Source organism: Phocoena phocoena, chromosome 5 (assembly GCF_963924675.1).
Source record: "Phocoena phocoena chromosome 5, mPhoPho1.1, whole genome shotgun sequence".
NCBI classification, from domain to species: Eukaryota; Metazoa; Chordata; class Mammalia; order Artiodactyla; family Phocoenidae; genus Phocoena; species Phocoena phocoena.
This window is the reverse complement of record NC_089223.1, coordinates 113,863,552-113,880,279: the sequence shown is the minus strand read 5'-3', so window position 1 is coordinate 113,880,279 and position 16,728 is coordinate 113,863,552. Positions and strand designations below refer to the sequence as shown.

Sequence of the window (16,728 nt, the reverse complement as noted above, 5' to 3'; positions counted from 1 at the left end):
GGCTTTGTGTTCTGAGAGGGGGTGGTATATCGAGGGAATGTGGTTCAAGGCCTTCTCTGACCTAGCCTTGCAAGTCACATAGCATCACTTATGCCATATTCTATTGATTGCAACCAAGTCACTAGAGCCAGTGCAAACCCAAGGGGAGGGAAAGGAGCCTCTGCCTCTTGATGAGGAGGGGCAAGGGCGTTCTGCAGAAGAGAATGCGGGAGGGGGGATATTCTTGCAGTCATCTTGGGAAAATAAAATCATATACTTGGGTGATTGAAAATGGAAAAAAAAAGTGTAAAGAAGCAAAATAACAAACAAAAACAAAAGCTCCAAGCAGTCAAAATATATATTTAAAAGGGCATGTACTTGATGCCCTCACAAAGGCCTGATATACAGCCTATTAAGTTTTAGACAAAATTTTGACAAGCTTGATTATATAATTTCCCAGTTCACAGCAGATTAGAATCAGCAATTACACAATTAGAGAGGGTAATGGAAGGACAGGAAAAGAAGCAATAAGATCGGGTTGTTCCTTACCCACTAAAACAAGTCTAATGAAGTTTTTACCTACACATGGAAATAACAACACAAGGCATGGCCCCTGTTGATTAAGTAGACAAAGCTTCCTATAATACGTTTACATAAATACTTATTGATGTCAGCATGTCTTCCCCTGCCTGCCTGCAGTAGTTTAGGGAATGGTTCTGTCCTGTTTACTACAAATAGTTCCTTATGGTTCAATAAACCTGTAAAATCATACTTTTAAAGAAGAGATTACAAACAAGTACAGAATATATGGTTTTTAATACATCTCACACATCACAAAAATTAATAACTATAGTGATGTTCAGTGTAATAAAAGAACTTGTAAGGCAACAAATTCATATCCTCAAAGTTGCCTAACAGTTATTTGAGAAAGGCTTTTCATCTTAATTTCACAATTTCATGCCTACTGAAACCAAACCATAAAACAAGGAATTGATATAACTTAGCAAGAATAAATGCCCATTGTTAGACTTCAGGTATATAACATGGTCAATGCAGTAAATGAAACCAAGGCAGCAAAGTAATGTGGATTCAAGGTTATGGCAACCCTATCTAAAAGAATGACTTTCAATATTCTGGATGGCTCTCCTTCCTCAGGTTGTATTAAGCTCTGCCTCACAACAGCTGTTTGGAGAGCAAGGAGAGACAGCAGCCCATCCTGAGACCTCTGTACACCGGAGAGCAAAGGAGATACTCTTAGTGTGTATAAATATCTTGGCTTGGTTGCCAGAGCTGTATTTTACCTTAATGCAGTTAAATATTCTCATCCTGAGGCAGAAAATGCTGTTTAGGGGCACTGTTATGCTGCCTTCCCCATCGCATTTTGCACAGCATGCAGAATTGTTTTTCCTCTTGGGAAATTAATGAAAACTAGAGAAAGGCCTATGATAGGCAAGGAGCAGATTGAAAAGTCCAGGTTGGAAATGACTCTGTCTTCCTTTTATCCATTTAACCAGTGATGTATTTAATTTTAATTGATAACAAGTACTAGGACAACCTGGACTGCAAGGATCAGGTCTCTAATAATAGATTGGGCAGGAAACTGTAAAGAAAAATTCCCTCTCCCCCTAAATGAGTTCACATATGTGCAGAAGCAAATTGCAGGTGCACCGGTATTATAGGAATGGGCCCAGGGCAACAAAATATTCTGCAACTAATTAACTTTACGTCCTACTCAATTATGCTCCATCTTTCTAAAACATCTGCTGAGCAACAAAAATGCAAACCTTTTCGATGTTTTATGCACGCAGCAAGTCCCATAGCAGTAAATTTAAAACTTCCCTTCCTATTTGGTTTATTCTTTCATTTTTCCTACCTTGTTAGTCCTAAACAAAAATTCTTATATATCTGAGTTTAAACCAAATAATTAGGCCACACATTCTTTTGTAACATTTTGCAGCCATGGGAGCAAAACAACATTAGAATTTTCTTTAAGAGTATCAGGTCTGAATTAACCAATAGGATCATCTGCCTTCAACAAAAGAAATGAAGATTTGTCTAATCTTTCTTACATTCACCATTTGTATAATCTGTGTCTCAAGTTCTTTGGAAAAATATAGTGAAGTATATCTTTACCCTTTTAATTTCCTCCTTGAAAAGTATAAACATATTGAACTGTTAAAAAAAATATAGCAGTTTTCTTAGAAGCTTTAATTCAGGTTTATATACATGGAAGCAACGTAAGTGTCCATCAACAGATGAATGGATAAAGAAGATGTGGCACATATATACAATGGAATATTACTCAGCCATAAAAAGAAATGAAATTGAGTTATTTGTAGTGAGGTGGATGGACCTAGAGTCTGTCATACAGAGTGAAGTAAGTCAGAAAGAGACAAACAAATACCATATGCTAATACATATATATGGAATCTAAAAAGAAAAAAAAAAGTGGTCATGAAGAACCTAGGAGTAAGACGGGAATAAAGATGCAGACCTACTAGAGAACGGACTTGACATGGGGCAGGGGAATGGTAAGCTGGGACAAAGTGAGAGAGTGGCATGGACATATATACACTACCAAATGTAAGATAGATAGCTAGTGGGAAGCAGCCACATAGCACAGGGAGATCGGGGTGGGTTTGGGAGAGTGGGAGGGAGGGAGATGTAAGAGGGAGGAGATATGGGGATATATGTATATGTATAGCTAATTCACTTTGCTATAAAGCAGAAACCAACACACCATTGTAAAGCAATTATACTCCAATAAAGATGTTAAAAAATAGAAGTATATTTTCATTACATTCAGTCACCTTACTATATACCACTTAATGATGTCAAAGAAATCTGTGTATAACTTATAATCATTATATTTTTATTATCATTTATATATTTGATCTTTTGTAGTTTTGATCCCCAAAAGGGCTTTTGGTGTCAACTACTGGAAGGAGGAAAGACCAAATGCCTTGGAAAAAGTAAAGGTCGAAAGTATCCACCCATGGATCCAGAGGTAATATTTTCCTCATCTTTGAAATACACTGGTAGAACCCTGCGCATACAACTATTTCAAAGCTAGTAGACAATATATTTCATTCCTTTTTCTGCTTTTTTGTTGCTACCAATAGTTTTATATATTTGGAAAATAAACAGACCAACAGAGATAGATGATTGATAGATATCTGTAGAAATTGTGTGCTGGGATGCAATTCAAACATAAATACTTACTGAACAGTAATTCCTTTCCAAATGTGTAAAGTACTTAAATAAATTATCTACTAAACAAGTGATTTTGGATAAAATATATAAGTGTTATTATTACATATTAAATACATATATCCAGCGCCTATACAATGCCTGGTACTGAGTTAAGCAAAGGAGAGTAAACTGCTCTGATCACCAATTACAACATATGGTGGAGAGGTTCTTCCACATCACCAAGCAAGGCTCAGACACCAGCTGGGTGTCCCACAACTCAACACAATTCTGACACTGTCTTCCAAAAGATAGTAACAGATCCCACAGGCTAAGGGCCACATCTTACAAGACTGTCCCTCCCTGTTCAGGTTTTCACCTCAAGTCCCAAGTCCAGGTTATCACCTCCATCTTGAACCACTGGCTATAGACTGGACGTTCCAAAACCCCCCTCCTTGGTTCTGATGAATATGCTAGAGTGGCTCCCAAAACTCAGAGAAACATTTTCCTTATTGGATCACTGTTTTATTACAAAGGGATATAACTCAGAAATAGATATATGACATATATCAGATATATGAGGTGCAGATATATGAGGTGCATAGGCCAAGATATGGGGTAAGGGTGTGGAGGTTCCATGCCTTTTCTGATTTCTCTAGTCTCTCTACATGTTCATCAACCCAGAAACTCTCCAAACCCCATCCTTTTTGGGTTTTTATGGAAGTTTCATTACAGTGACATGATTGATTAAATCACTGACAAATGGTGATTGATTCAACCTCCAGCCCCTCTCCCTTACCCCATGGTGACGGGATAACATTAAAGTTCCAACCAACCTTATGCACCAGAGGGCACACAGCAGAAGCAAGAAGAACTACAATCATGCAGCCTGTAGAACAAAAACCACATTCACAGAAAGATAGACAAGATGAAAAGGCAGAGGGCTATGTACCAGATGAAGGAACAAGATAAAACCCCAGAAAAACAACTAAATGAAGTGGAGATAGGCAACCTTCCAGAAAAAGAATTCAGAATAATGATAGTGAAGATGATCCAGGACCTTGGAAAAAGAATGGAGGCAAAGATCAAGGAGATGCAAGAAATGTTTAACAAAGACCTAGAAGAATTAAAGAACAAACAAACAGAGATGAACAATACAATAACCGAAATGAAAACTACACTAGAAGGAATCAATAGCAAATAACTGAGGCAGAAGAACAGATAAGTGACCTGGAAGACAGAATGGTGGAATTCACTGCTGCAGAACAGAATAAAGAAAAAAGAATGAAAAGAAATGAAGACAGCCTAAGAGACCTCTGGAACAACACTAAACGCAACAACATTCGCATTATAGGGGTCCCAGAAGGAGAAGAGAGAAAGGACCCCAGAAAATATTTGAAGAGATTATAGTCGAAGACTTCCCTAACATGGGAAAGGAAATAGCCACCCAAGTCCAGGAAGTGCAGTGAGTCCCATACAGGATAAAACCAAGGAGAAACATGCCAAGACACATAGTAATCAAATTGGCAAAAATTAAAGACAAAGAAAAATTATTAAAAGCAGCAAGGGAAAAACAACAAACATACAAGGGAACTCCCGTAAGGTTAACAGCTGATTTCTCAGCAGAAAGTCTACAAGCCAGAAGGGAGTGGCATGATACACTTAAAGTGATGAAAGGGAAGAACCTACAACCAAGATTACTCTACCCGGCAAGGATCTCATTCAGCTTCAATGGAGAAATCAAAAGCTTTACAGACAAGCAAAAGCAAAGAGAATTCAGCACCACCAAACCAGCTCTACAACAAATGCTAAAGGAACTTCTCTCAGTGGGAAACACAAGAGAAGAAAAGGACCTACAAAAACAAACCCAAAACAATTAAGAAAATGGTCACAGGAACATACATATCGGTAATTACCTTAAACGTGTATGGATTAAATGCTCCAACCAAAAGACACAGGCTTACTGAATGTATACAAAAACAAGTCTACAAAAGACCCACTGCAGATCTAGGGACACATACAGACTGAAAGTGAGGGTATGGAAAAAGATATTCCATGCAAATGGAAATCAAAAGAAAGCTGGAGTAGCTATACTCATATGAGGTAAAATAGCCTTTCAAATAAAGAATGTTAGAAGAGACAAGGAAGGACACTACATAATGATCAAGGGATCAATCCAAGAAGAAGATATAACAATTATAAATATATACACTCCCAACATAGGAGCACCTCAATACTTAAGGCAACTGCTAACAGCTGTAAAAGAGGAAATCAACAGTAACACAATAATAGTGGGGGACTTTAACACCTCACACCAATGGACAGATCATCCAAAATGAAAATAAATAAGGAAACACAAGCTTTAAATGACACAATAGACCACATAGATTTATAGGATATTCCATCCAGAAACAGCACATTACACTACCTTCTCAAGTGCGCACAGAACATTCTCCAGGATAGATCACATCTTGGGTCAAAAATCAAGCCTCAGTAAATTTAAGAGAACTGAAATCACATCAAGCATCTTTTCTGACCACAATGCTGTGAGATTAGAAATGTTACAGGGAAAAAATGTAAAAAACACAAACACATGGACTAAGCAATACGTTACTAAATAACCAAGAGATCACTGAAGAAATCAAAGAGGAAATCAAAAAATACCTAGAAAAAATGACATGAAAACACGACGATCCAAATCCTATGGGATGCGGCAAAAGCAGTTTTAAGAGGGAAGTTTATAGCTATACAAGCCTACCTCAAGAAACAAGAAAAATCTCAAATAAAGAATCTAACCTTACACCTAAAGGAACTAGAGAAAGAAGAACAAACAAAACCCAAAGTTAGCAGAAGGAAAGAAATCATAAATATCAGAGCAGAAATAAATGAAATAGAAACAAAGAAAACAGTAGCAAAGATCAATAAAACTAAAAGCTGTTTCTTTGAGAAGATAAACAAAATTGATAAACCATTAGCCAGACTCATCAAGAAAAGAGGGAGAGGACTCAAATCAATAAAATTAGACATGAAAAAGGAGAATGCCAGTAAAATGGACAACCTGGAAGAAATGGACACATTCTTAGAAAGGTATAACCTTCCAAGACTGAACCAGGAAGAAAGAGAAAATATGAACAGATGAATCACAAGGAATGAAATTGAAACTGTGATTAAAAATCTTCCAGCAAACAAAAGTCCAGGACCAGATGCCTTCACAGGTGAATTCTATCAAACACGTAGAGAAGAGCTAACACCCATCCTTCTCAAACTCTTCCAAAAAATTGCAGAGGAAGGAACACTCCCAAACTCATTCTATGAGGCCACCATCACCCTGATACCAAAACCAGACAAAGATACTACAAAAAAGAAAATTACAGACCAATATCACTGATGAATATAGATGCAAAAATCCTCAACAAAATACTAGCAAACAGAATCCAACAACACATTAAAAGGATCATACACCATGATCAAGTGGGATTTATCCCAAGGATGCAAGGATTCTTCAATATATACAAATCAATGTAATACACCATATTAACAAATTGAAGAATAAAAACTATATGATCATCTCAATAGATGCAGAAAAAGCTTTTGACAAAATTCAACACCCATTTATGATAAAAAAAACTCTCCAGAAAGTGGGCATAGAGGGAACCTACCTCAACATAATAAAGGCCATATATGACAAACCCACAGCAAACATCATTCTCAATGGTGAAAAACTGAAAGCATTTCCTCTAAGATCAGGAAAAACACAAGGATGTCCACTCTCACCACTATTATTCAACATAGTCTTGGAAGTCCTAGCCACGGCAATCAGAAAAGAAAAAGAAATAAAAGGAATACACATTGGAAAAGAAGAAGTAAACCTGTCACTGTTTGCAGATGACATGATACTATACATAGAGAATCTTAAAGATGCCACCAGAAAACTGCTAGAGCTAATCAATGAATTTGGTTAAGTTGCAGGATACAAAATTAATGCACAGAAATCTCTTGCATTCCCATACACTAATGATGAAAAATCTGAAAGAGAAATTAAGGAAACACTCCCATTTATCACTGCAACAAAAAGAATAAAATACCTAGGAATAAACCTACCTAAGGAGACAAAAGACCTGTATGCAGAAAACTATAAGACACTGATGAAAGAAATTAAAGATGATTCCAACAGATGGAGAGATATACCATGTTCTTAGATTGGAAGAATCAACGTTGTGAAAATGACTATACTACCCAAAGCAATCTACAGATTCAATGCAACCCCTATCAAATTACCAATGACATTTTTTACGGAACTAGAACAAAAAAATCTTAAAATTTGTATGGAGACACAAAAGACCCCGAATAGCCAAAGCAGTCTTGAGGGAAAAAAATCGAGCTGGAGGAATCAGACTTCCTGACTTCAGACTATACTACAAAGCTACAGTAATCAAGACAGTATGGTCCTGGAACAAAAACAGAAACATAGATTAATGGAACAAGACAGAAAGCCCGGAGATAAACCCATGCACCTATGGTCAACTAATCTATGACAAAGGAGGCAAAGATATACAATGGAGAAAAGACAGCCTCTTCAATAAGTGGTGCTAGGAAAACTGGACAGCTACATGTAAAAGAATGAAATTAGAACACTCCCTAACACCATACACAAAAATAAATTCAAAATGGATTGGAGACCTAAATGTAAGTCTGGACACTATAAAACTCTTAGAGGAAAACATAGGAAGAACACTCTTTGACATAAATCACAGCAAGATCTTTTTTGATCTACCTCCTAGAGTAATGGAAATAAAAACAAAAATATACAAATGGGACCAAATGAAACTTAAAAGCTTTTACACAGCAAAGGAAACTACAAACAAGACAAAAAGACAACCCTCAGAATGGGAGAAAATATTTGCAAATGAATCAATGGACAAAGGGTTAATCTCCAAACTATATAAACAGCTCATCCAGCTCAATATTAAAGAACAAACAACCCAATCCAAAAATGGGCAGAAGACCTAAATAGACATTTCTGCAAAGAGGACATACAGATGGCCAAGAGGCACATGAAGAGCTGCTCAACATCACTATTAGAGAAATGCAAATCAAAACTACAATGAGGTATCACCTCACACCAGTTAGAATGGGCATCATCAGAAAATCTACAAACAACAAATGCTGGAGAGGGTGTGGAGAAAAGGGAACCCTCTTGCACTGTTGGTGGGAATGTACATTGATACAGCCACTATGGAGAACAGTATGGAGGTTCCTTAAAAAACTAAAAATAGAATTACCATATGAACCAGCAATCCCACTACTGGGCATATACCCAGAGAAAACCATAATTCAAAAAGACACATGGGGCTTCCCTGGTGGCGCAGTGATTGGGAGTCCACCTGCCGATACAGGGGACACGGGTTCGTGCCCCGGTCTGGGAAGATCCCACATGCCGCTGAGCGGCTGGGCCCGTGAGCCATGGCCGCTGAGCCTGCGCATCCGGAGCCTGTGCTCCGCGACGGGAGAGGCCACAACAGTGAGAGGCCCGCATACCGCAAAAAAACAACAACAACAAAAAAAAAACAAAAAAAAAAAAAAACAAAAAGACACATGCACCCCAATATTCATTGCAGCACTATTTACAATAGCCAGATCATGGAAGCAACCTAAATGCCCATTGACAGACGAATGGATAAAGAAGTTGTGGTACATGTATACAATGGAATATTATTCAGCCATAAAAAGGAACGAAATTGGGTCATTTGTTGAGACGTGGATGGATCTAGAGACTGTCATACAGAATGAAGTAAGTCAGAAAGAGAAAAACAAATATCATATATTAACGCATGTATGTGGAACCTAGAAAAATGGTACAGATGAACCGGTTTGCAGGGCGGAAGTTGAGACACAGTTGTAGAGAACAAATGTATGGACACCAAGGTGGGAAAGCCCTATGGGGTGTGGGGATGGTGGTGTGCTGAATTGGGCGATTGGGATTGACATGTATACACTGATGTGTATAAAACTGATGACTAATAAGAACCTGCTGTGTAGAAAAATTTAAAAATAAAAAGTTCCAACCTTTTAATCACAAGGTTGGTTCCCCATGCCACCAGTCTCCATTCTTAGGTGAGGTCCATAAGCCACCTCATCAACATAACAAAATATACCTTTATCACTATCTCACTTAGGAAATTCCAAGGGTTTTAGGAGCTCTGTGCCAGAAATGGGGCCAATGATCAACTTCATATTTCTTATTATGAATCACAATATCACAAATAGGATACAGGATAAAACAGTTATGAGCCCAGATTTATTATAGGAGGATAAGTTAGTTACAGTCACTTGTTTATAATAAGATACACAAAACAATGTGAAACTACAAAAAGGGAGGGGAAAAAAAATCTTTCAATAAAAGTTATAGTATGAGAGATAGACTAGGATTGGGAAACCAATTAGCAATCAACTGAGCAGATATAATGAGTATCTCTCCTAAGACAAGGTGGGCAAAAGGAGGATGGAAGATATCAGGTATTACTATGGATATAGAAGAACCAGAACGTCCTCAAACTATACCTTTGAACTCAATAATTTCAAAAGGCCTTCAAAAATCACTTTAATCTACCAAGAAATCAGTGTAAAATTCCACTACTTCTATAAAAATCTTATCCAGAATTTGAAGTGTTTACAATCTGGTTTAAGGGTAGAAATGTAATGAAATTCCTGGTGAATGGTACAAGACAAAATGTAGTTATGTTAAGTCCATTTCCACAGTACACACAAAAGTGGCTAAGGGAGTTTTAGGAAGAAAGAGACTCATTTGTGCTAAAATATTGGGAGGGCTTAAGAGAGATGGTGTAACTTTGACCAGATGGAAGCCAATACATGGGCCATTGCTGCCTATATTTTCACAGGAAAAATGTTCATCTCTACTATTTTATCAAAGAGACACAGAACTATGTTCATTGGGTTCTAATATGAGGTAAGTGACATCCACAGAGAAAGACCAATTATAAATTTTCTGTCTTCCAGAAATAAACTAAAACCACAGATGTATCTGATAATCCTTTTTTAAACCATTCATCTAAAAATGGCCCATCACTCCAGCTTGGTTAGGAATATAAGAATCACAGGAAAGATCATTATAGTGATCTTTATAATGATACCTTATAATATCTTTGAAGAAGAAATGCTTAATGATTTTTCAAAAAAAACTGTTTTGGTCCTGAATAAATATAGAAAACATTTTATAAATTGCAAGTTATTTCTTTAATCATGAAATTCAGCTTTTGTGATTATGTTCATTTTTCATCTTTATGCTATGACCCAATTTTACATAAAGTGACCAATTTAAAAAACAGATGTTTTTTCTGTACATTTGGTATCACATCTGGTCCCTACGTACCTCATTCTTCTTTAGTATTATATACTTCTTATCAACTTTTCTCCCTACATAGACTTCAGCAATCCCTTAATAAATTGGTGTTTTAGTGGTTGTATAAGGCACGTAAGTTATACCTGGACCCATTTTTATTTTACAGCTATACTTCTGCCAAATATTTTCTAATGGTAAAAATGAGTGATATCTGCAGAAAACTACAAAGAAATACCTATTTTATAGCCGGTCCTAGTGTAGTAGAATTTCTTAAGAAATGTGCGCAATCTCATTTAATGAATTAATAGCTTCCTTTGCCTTCTTTTTCTTTTCACTTTTCAGTCTAGAACCTTCCTCTCTAATTACTACCGAGATCATAATGTGGAACTGTCCAAACTGCTACACAGACTGGGACAGCCTCTCCCATCATGGCTGAGACAGGAGCTACAAAAAGTGAGATAGCACTGGAGAGAAGAACCAAGGCTCCCAAGATACTGACTTTTACTATGAAACAGAAAAACAAACCCCCCCATCTTTTATCCCCTTAATGCACTTGTGACTGTCAACAGAGGATCGTGTGAATAAATCTCCTTCTATCTTTTTCATAAAATGAAAACTTATATATGCACTCATTGGCAATTACTAGCATCAATCCCTGTGTGACTTTTGAGAAATAATGTGGGGTTTTGTGGCATTACCCAGTTTCCAATGTGGGGATCATAACACAGCCCAGTTCCTCTGTTGACCATAAGGTTTCAGAAACTGTGTTTGACTGAGAACACTGATTATATGCAGAGACAAATTAGAATCTTGAGGAAAAGATAAGGACTGAGATATCTGTAAATGAGGCTAGTAGTAACCCAATATCTGAATTAAGGGCTTACATTTTCCCTTGCTAATTTAAAAACAATTTTGATTTTGTTATGAAATTATAAGTATAATCCTATGCTCTTATTCTGAGCAGTTATTACGTATTATATTTAGCCCACACATGTTTTCCTCTGTTACTCCTCTTTATGAATTTCTTTGACTTGCTAAAGAAGTTGCAAAGTTGTAACCTTCCACATCTTTGGTCTGTTTTCCTCTTATAGGAGGAGACTATCTGAAAATTTCCATATTCACTGACAATAGTATTTTATCTGGCAGGCATGCCATTCTCAGTGAATTTTGCATTATGGTTCCAACAGCGGCTATCAGAGATTTGGGGGGAAAATGAATGAGAAAGTGCATACTTTGCATAATATTAACTACTGTGTGTAAGGTTATATTAACTACCCATCTTTCCATGGGTAAAAATCTTACCATACTATTAATCTAGGTATTTCCACCTTGACAATAATGTAGTATTTATATATTTTTTCACTATCCACAGAAGAAAAAAAACTTTACTGATAAGACATGGAATGAAAATACCAGTATGTGTTTACAGGTAGAGAGAGGCACTTGTGCCTTTTATGTAGTACATGTCAATCGTTTAAAGCATGGACTTTTATATGTGTCAGTATGTATACTAATGCAGAATATTATGTTTTTAATGCCTATTTAACAGAAGAAATGTAATCTAAAGCTTACCTCTTTAAACACCATGAATTCTCTAAATTAAACCATATCTCTCATCCATGCCATCCAAAAATTAATTTCTAGAGAAGAAGTGATGCTCTTCCTGTCTTAGAGTTATAGGTTACTCTCCCATTTGGAGGATTTTTGTCTCATTTGTCAATGAAGGTATGTTAAAGGTTTGTTAATCTTTTCCGTGATACATGAATGTAAAATTTCAGCAGAACAGTAAATCAAAGTGGCTTTGGTAGCATTACCTATCAATCCATCCTTCCTCCAGAGTAATTTTTCTATAGGCTATAAATAATATTACTTTCTCCTATAATTTGAGCAGTTATGCTTGACATAATTCAGTGTCTTCAAAGGAAACTGAAGATCATCGTTTCTGTTTATTTGTTGTTTGTGGTTTTAAGCAAACAATTCAAGTATGATCTAAAAGAGAATCAAGAAACAGGATTCACCTTTGGCTCTATACTTCATTAAGATGTTTGTTTTCCTGTTGTTTTCCCACTGCATCTAAAGGCTCTTGATCTTTTTCAGAAAATGTTAAGATTTTTCTTGGGTATGAATTGATACAAATCACAAAACTGTTGCTTTTGCTGTTCTTTGTTCAGTGTGAGACTCAGTTTCTCCACCTTATTGTTACTTAGGTGAGCATGTGCTTGATAGCATTCCATTAAAGCACACTAAAATCGTAAGAATTGTGTATTTAGAACTCTAACTTTTGATTTATTTGTTCACTAGTTTCCTCCAGTTACATTCTAATTTTTTCTTTCGTGAAGTAGAGATTAACATTTTTTTCCCAAGTGGGAAAAAAGAGATATTTGTAGAAAAGAGGGGAGATACTTTTCATATTGAGTAAAATTCATATAATTCAAAGTCCACCTAATCACCAGATTTTTTTAAATGTAACTAATTTTCTGCATTTTCTTATTTTTTCTAAATAATGCATATAGTATCATTCACCTACCTACAAATAGCTGGGAGCAAAATTCCCACAAATTCAACTAGTCTTTTCTTCCCTGGTTCATTTCAATCAGTATGCACATTTTTCTTACTAAGATTGACAGTGAAGACAACAAAACAAATTTTAATTATGTAATTCAACTCTTACAGTAAACTACTTAAAGGGACTCTGGGCTATGAGAAGATTATAATAAATCTGGAAAATTTTTAGTTTTAAGAATATCTTGGTTTTCCCAATTTTTACCCACTGGCTACGTCAGAACTATTGACTCAATATTTAGCATAGGTAATAGTTTAACTCTAAATAAATTATCTTTCATGGTCTTGAATGACATACTTTTTAAAATTTTAAAGAACTTCCTAAAACCTTTAAACAAGCCAATATTTCTCCTCTTTCCTTATTCCAACTGCCTAACTTACAAATATAATCATTGATTACATTAATAAAGGTAAGGCACAATATTTGATTATAACCCTATATCAAAATATATTAATATATGCTTTTCAAATACCAGCCTCTAAAAATTATATTACGAATCTCATACAAAAACAAATTTTGTTTGTGTTTAACAATGGCCTCAAAACAATTAAATAAGCAACAAAGAAGAATGCTAGTGAGAAAAGTTTATACTCCTTCTAACACTGTATTTTTTTTCTACAAAAAAAGGTAGTTCTTCATCCAATAAGAGATTTTATTTGCCTTGATTTCAACAAACCCGTTCACATATACCTAATGGAGTTTTTGTTCTTCTATCTCACTGTTTTAATATGATATAAAGTGACCTGCTTACCATGAGTGTCGATTTATTTTTAATTATGCAAACAATTTACACTTGAATAATATCTTACAAGCCTGCTTTTGGTGGCTAGATAAGATATTAACCATTTGCTTGATGGAGGTCCCTCAAAAACAATGCTGGCCAATGATTTCAAAAAGAAAAAAAATCAAAGAGTCGTCTTGCATATAGGATTTTACTTCAACTGTAGGAACACAGCTTGGCCATAGGTACATATGTTTGTTCAGTATATGTATATATATGCAAATGAATATTTTCTTGTGTGAGCCAGTGAGGTGGTTGGGGAGAACATAAAGAGAACTCTGCTTTTACTGAAATTGTTAAATAACTGATGTAGTACATGCATAACATATCTTCGGTTCTCACTTCTTCAGAATAAATATTACTGCTGGTATGGCCACTAGAGTAATGTTGTTTCTCCTCTAAAATCCAAGGTTTTCACCCATAGATGAATCTATTTCCTTCCCTTTGACTTGGTTTGCTCTATACATGTTCCCTAAATTCCAAACATATAACAAGTGTAACCAGGAAATTATGAGAGGGGACTTTGGGTATCTGGGTTCACATCCCAGTTCTGCCTCAGGCAAGCTATGTGGCCTCGGACAATTTGTGGAACTTCCCTGAGTCACAGTTTCCTTTTTTGTAAAATAGAGACAATAAAGTATTACTCATTGGGTCACTGTAAACATTAAATGAGAATATATTTAGACAACTTAGCCCATTGCCTTATGTGGTTGTGCTGGAACATGTTTGTTACAGAAATAACGTATAATATGCAAACCACTATATCTTTTTTCATCAGACAAGAATATGTTTTTCTATTCCCTTTATTAATAAAACATATATATCTTAAACATATAATTAACTGTATTTGGTTAAAATGAGAAACTGTCTTCACCATCATCATTCAAAAATAAATTTCGCATGACTCCCTGCTATTGTTCTGATCAACAGTCAGAGAAAAATCATTCCAGCTCAGTCCCTTCTATTGAAGTCTCTTTGTCCCTTTCCTCCTACCTACTTAATCCTCAGTTTATCTAGTAGAATACCTTCCCCTTATCTTCTCTTTATATCTCTCTCTTCAAATTTTTTGCAACCCAACAGATCCTCTATCAGGAATATCAGGTCTAGAGGTACAACTCCCTCAAAGGAAAGTCATAAAATTTAATGAAGAGATATATGTAATAACAAATCAATGCTTAAAGATACTAGATAGTTAAAAATTACAAGAAAATTTATCTGAATTCTCTACGAGTCTTTATTTCCAACTTCACCTCTTGTGATAAGATCTCCTTCCCACAAATGAAGCACTCTATTATATAATATATTGTTTCCTATTATATTTATTAATACCAAATATTATTTTTGTTGCATTTTTCATTGCAAATGTCTGGTATTTCAGGCCCCCAATAAGACATTTATATAAATAGTTAATTTCCATTCAAAACTATTATACTGTTTCTCATATTTTATTTAATACAATATGTCTAAAATATTATTTCAACATGAAATCAATTAAAAAATTAATAATGAGATTTTTATACCCTTGTGGTCATACTGAACCTTCAAAATCTAATTTGTATTTCACCCGTAGAGCACATAACAATTTTGGACTTGCCACATTCCAAGTGCTTGATAGCCACATGGGGCTAGAGGTTTCTATGTTGGACAGCACAGTTCTAATCTCTATTCTCTCCATCTACTTGTTTTTGATCACCTCCTATTCACCCCAATGGTGAGAGCTGAATTCTTGCCCTACAGTTATCAGGGGATGCCAAACACACAACTCCCAATACTGAAGAGGTGGGATCAACAGCGGTTTATTTGTTACATATACTCAACAGCCTGGGAAGAGGACATTGCACACCATGCCAGATGCCAAAGGGGCTGCACTTGGGAAGAAATGAATAACCAGGGCCGTGAGAGACAAGCTTTGTAGCACCAAGAGGTCAAGGTGGCCCTTGGTTCCCGCAAGAACATGTAATTGGCTAGTTTGAGTAATTCTCAGGCTGGCAGGGAACTGAAACCCACTTTCAGGGACAAGCAGAAACTGTACCTGATCCACTTGATAAGGACAAGTTTTGGCTAGGGTACCTTGCCCACAGAAGCAGAAAGGAGGCAGACTTTGTGGGTAGGCCATTTAAGATCATCCCAATTTTCCAGATGTCAACAAAGTATGAAATATTGAGTCCATCTAGACTTCACACCATACCTCTAACCACTGTTTTACTACAGGCTCTCCTTATCTCTCCTAGAATTTTGTCACACACTCTGACCTGGAGCTGTCATTTCTCTCTAAATCATACACCACACTAATGTTGGAATGGTCTTTATAACTTGTAAATAGGATCAAACTATGCTTTACCTTAGAAAACCTTCAAATGTTCCCCAAATGTAAAGGACAATATGCAAACTCCAATATATATTCCATGAAGTTCCTTTATGATCTGTGATTTTGTCTACCTGGCCATTCTTATTTCACAATCTTTAAAAACTACATTCCAAATTCTACTAACAATCACCTATTTACAATTCTCCAATTACCTCATGATTTTTACATCTCTAGGTCTTTGTACATGCTGCTGCCTAGAACACTTGAATTGGCATTGCTAATTCACTAACACAGTACCACTTTGAATTTCAAGCAACCTGGCTGTGTAAGTCCCTTCCCTTTTACTCGCCAATTCCTTCATATCTAAATCACAGAAGTATCAGTCTTCTCAATGTTGCATCTCTGGCCTTAAGTTGTACCAGAAATCTTCCATTTCCCTTGGCATTAGGCCCTCAATATCTGGGTAATAATGATAATATATTTATCACTATAATTCCAGCAGCTGGTTTGATATTCTTAGATTACACCATTATTGTTTCACCTACATT

General features: G+C 36.0%; 1 protein-coding gene across 2 annotated transcripts in view; it reads left to right on the top strand.

Moving 5' to 3' along the window:
- LOC136123111 (bifunctional heparan sulfate N-deacetylase/N-sulfotransferase 4) overlaps nt 1–10,990 on the top strand; it is a 239,054-nt gene extending 228,064 nt beyond the window's left edge. For both annotated transcript variants that reach the window (XM_065877191.1, XM_065877190.1), the window contains 2 exons: nt 2,884–2,986; nt 10,871–10,990. In XM_065877191.1, the coding sequence (XP_065733263.1) occupies nt 2,884–2,986; nt 10,871–10,990 (223 nt within the window). The remainder of the gene's footprint in view (nt 1–2,883; nt 2,987–10,870) is intronic.
- Nucleotides 10,991–16,728: the final 5,738 nt, after the last annotated feature.